Below are 1880 nucleotides of genomic sequence, written 5' to 3' on the forward strand. Positions count from 1 at the left end.
TTTTTATTCAAATGGAAATGTATTGGAATTCAGAGAACCTCTCAGGTTAATCCCTGCCTGCTTCTATATTCTTCTCCCATCCATTCATGGGCTATTTACATTCAGCCTTTAGTGTCAGCTGGTCTCAGTCTTTTGCATCTCTCCTGCTCTTTGTGCTCACACATACAGTATTTAAATACGACTGAATTCCCAATGAAGCTGTTTCTGTTGTCATACAACGAAACAAGTAAAAAAAAGTGACTGAAACGTGGCCCATTAAAACTACGTTAACCAGCAGCCACTACCAAGCTGCTGCCATGTGGTCAGCATAAAGAGGTGTGTCTGTGGAGGAAAGGCGTGTCCTCAAACACATGGGTGATGCTGGCGACTCTTCTCCTCTATGGAAAATAGCTAGGTTTGTCCTAAGGATCACACCAAATCATTTTGAAGAGGAATGACCTATGGAAAAACTCCAACTCTCAACAGGCCAACCAATGGAATAACTTCATTAATCAGTCTCATGGCCTTCAGTTGACCCGTACTGTAAATTGATCAGTGAGTCAGCCAGTGACACACCCAGTGACAGACCAGGGCTGGCCCTGTTGGTGTGATTCAATCAAAAATACTGCGACTCCTACAAGGAGCACAGTGGTGTAGTGGGTTTATCTTTGGAAAGCTCTGTGTTAGCTGAGCGCTTTCTACCAACATTATACTGTCACACTGCACAAACACACTGCAGTGAGACTGAAGGTGTGCCAGGTAGGGTGGGACACCTGTAAGTGCTACTAGCATATTGTATGCATTTATTTTGCTGCTAAATTTGACTTTGCAGTACATCTCCTCACTCTCATGCTAAGAAGAAAAAACATTTCATTCTAACATATTTTTCAGGATGTGGGAAACAGCAAATACAGAGCCCAGAATGGTGGAAGCAGATTGATTACAGAAGGCTGCTGTTCCTCTCACACACTCTGATTGGAAACCATTAGTCATAGTAGAGGGAACAGAAAAACAACAAACAAGTTGCTGATGTGAATGTGGCCTCGGGCATTTTGGAAATTTCATGTCATGGCTTTAATCCCTGTCCTGTCACATCTCTCTCTTTTATATATGACTTAAACCATCCCTCCTCTTCCTCTCTCTGTGTATCTCCAGTAGGATCTTCAGGATGATCGCAAGGTGTGTGGGTGTGTCTGAGGACAGCAGCAGCAGACAACAGAAGTTATGGAGGTGGAGGGCACAGCGGAGCCAGCCTTCGTGGACGTGGACCAGGGCCTGACTCTGGCCTGCATCGCCTTCCTCTGCCTGCTGCTGGTGGCCATGATCATCCGCTGTGCCAAGGTGATCATGGACCCCTACAGTGCAATCCCAACCTCCACATGGGAAGAACAGCACCTGGACGACTGACATACCCAAACGTACATATGCATACCATGTATATGTGTACTCCTCCAGGCAACCATACACAACAGAACAGCCAAAGTCTCCACCCAGAAAAAGGATGGTTCTTCAATGGGTCTGTAGTGAGGCAGTGATGCTGTATGAAACCTTAATGACTCCACAATCTATTTTGTTTCCAAAATGAAAAAAGACAAACAAGCAAACAACCTGGTAAATCAAAATACATATTTAATATTTGTCTTTAATAGTACCACCTTGGACCATTTCAATAATTCTAAAATGATGAAGAAGCACTTAAGAGTGCATGTCTTCTCTGGTATAGAACGTCTTTAGTTTGAATACACGTTATAAAATGGCTCAGCAATAGTACAAGTCTGAAGAACCATGTCTGATACTTTCTGAAATGGTTTTATGTCTTCCAGATTGATATGGTTCTTCTTGATATGACCCAAGAGCATTCTGCCATGGTAAAGGCAGAAAAACCCTCTGTGGTATTTTTT

The 1880-nt window shown here is 43.3% G+C and overlaps 1 protein-coding gene across 1 annotated transcript; it reads left to right on the forward strand.

Moving 5' to 3' along the window:
• Nucleotides 1–1141: 1141 nt before the first annotated feature.
• On the forward strand, nt 1142–1584 carry LOC139627587 (cortexin domain-containing 1 protein). Its single transcript, XM_071488470.1, has one exon. The coding sequence runs from the start codon at nt 1204–1206 to the stop codon at nt 1384–1386; it is 183 nt and encodes a 60-aa protein (XP_071344571.1). The 5' UTR covers nt 1142–1203; the 3' UTR covers nt 1387–1584.
• The last annotated feature ends 296 nt before the right edge of the window (nt 1585–1880 follow it).

Source organism: Trachinotus anak, unplaced genomic scaffold (genome assembly GCF_046630095.1).
Source record: "Trachinotus anak isolate AG129_WGS33_773 ecotype Australia unplaced genomic scaffold, CSIRO_AGI_Tana_v1 ptg000011l, whole genome shotgun sequence".
In the NCBI taxonomy this organism is placed as follows: domain Eukaryota; kingdom Metazoa; phylum Chordata; class Actinopteri; order Carangiformes; family Carangidae; genus Trachinotus; species Trachinotus anak.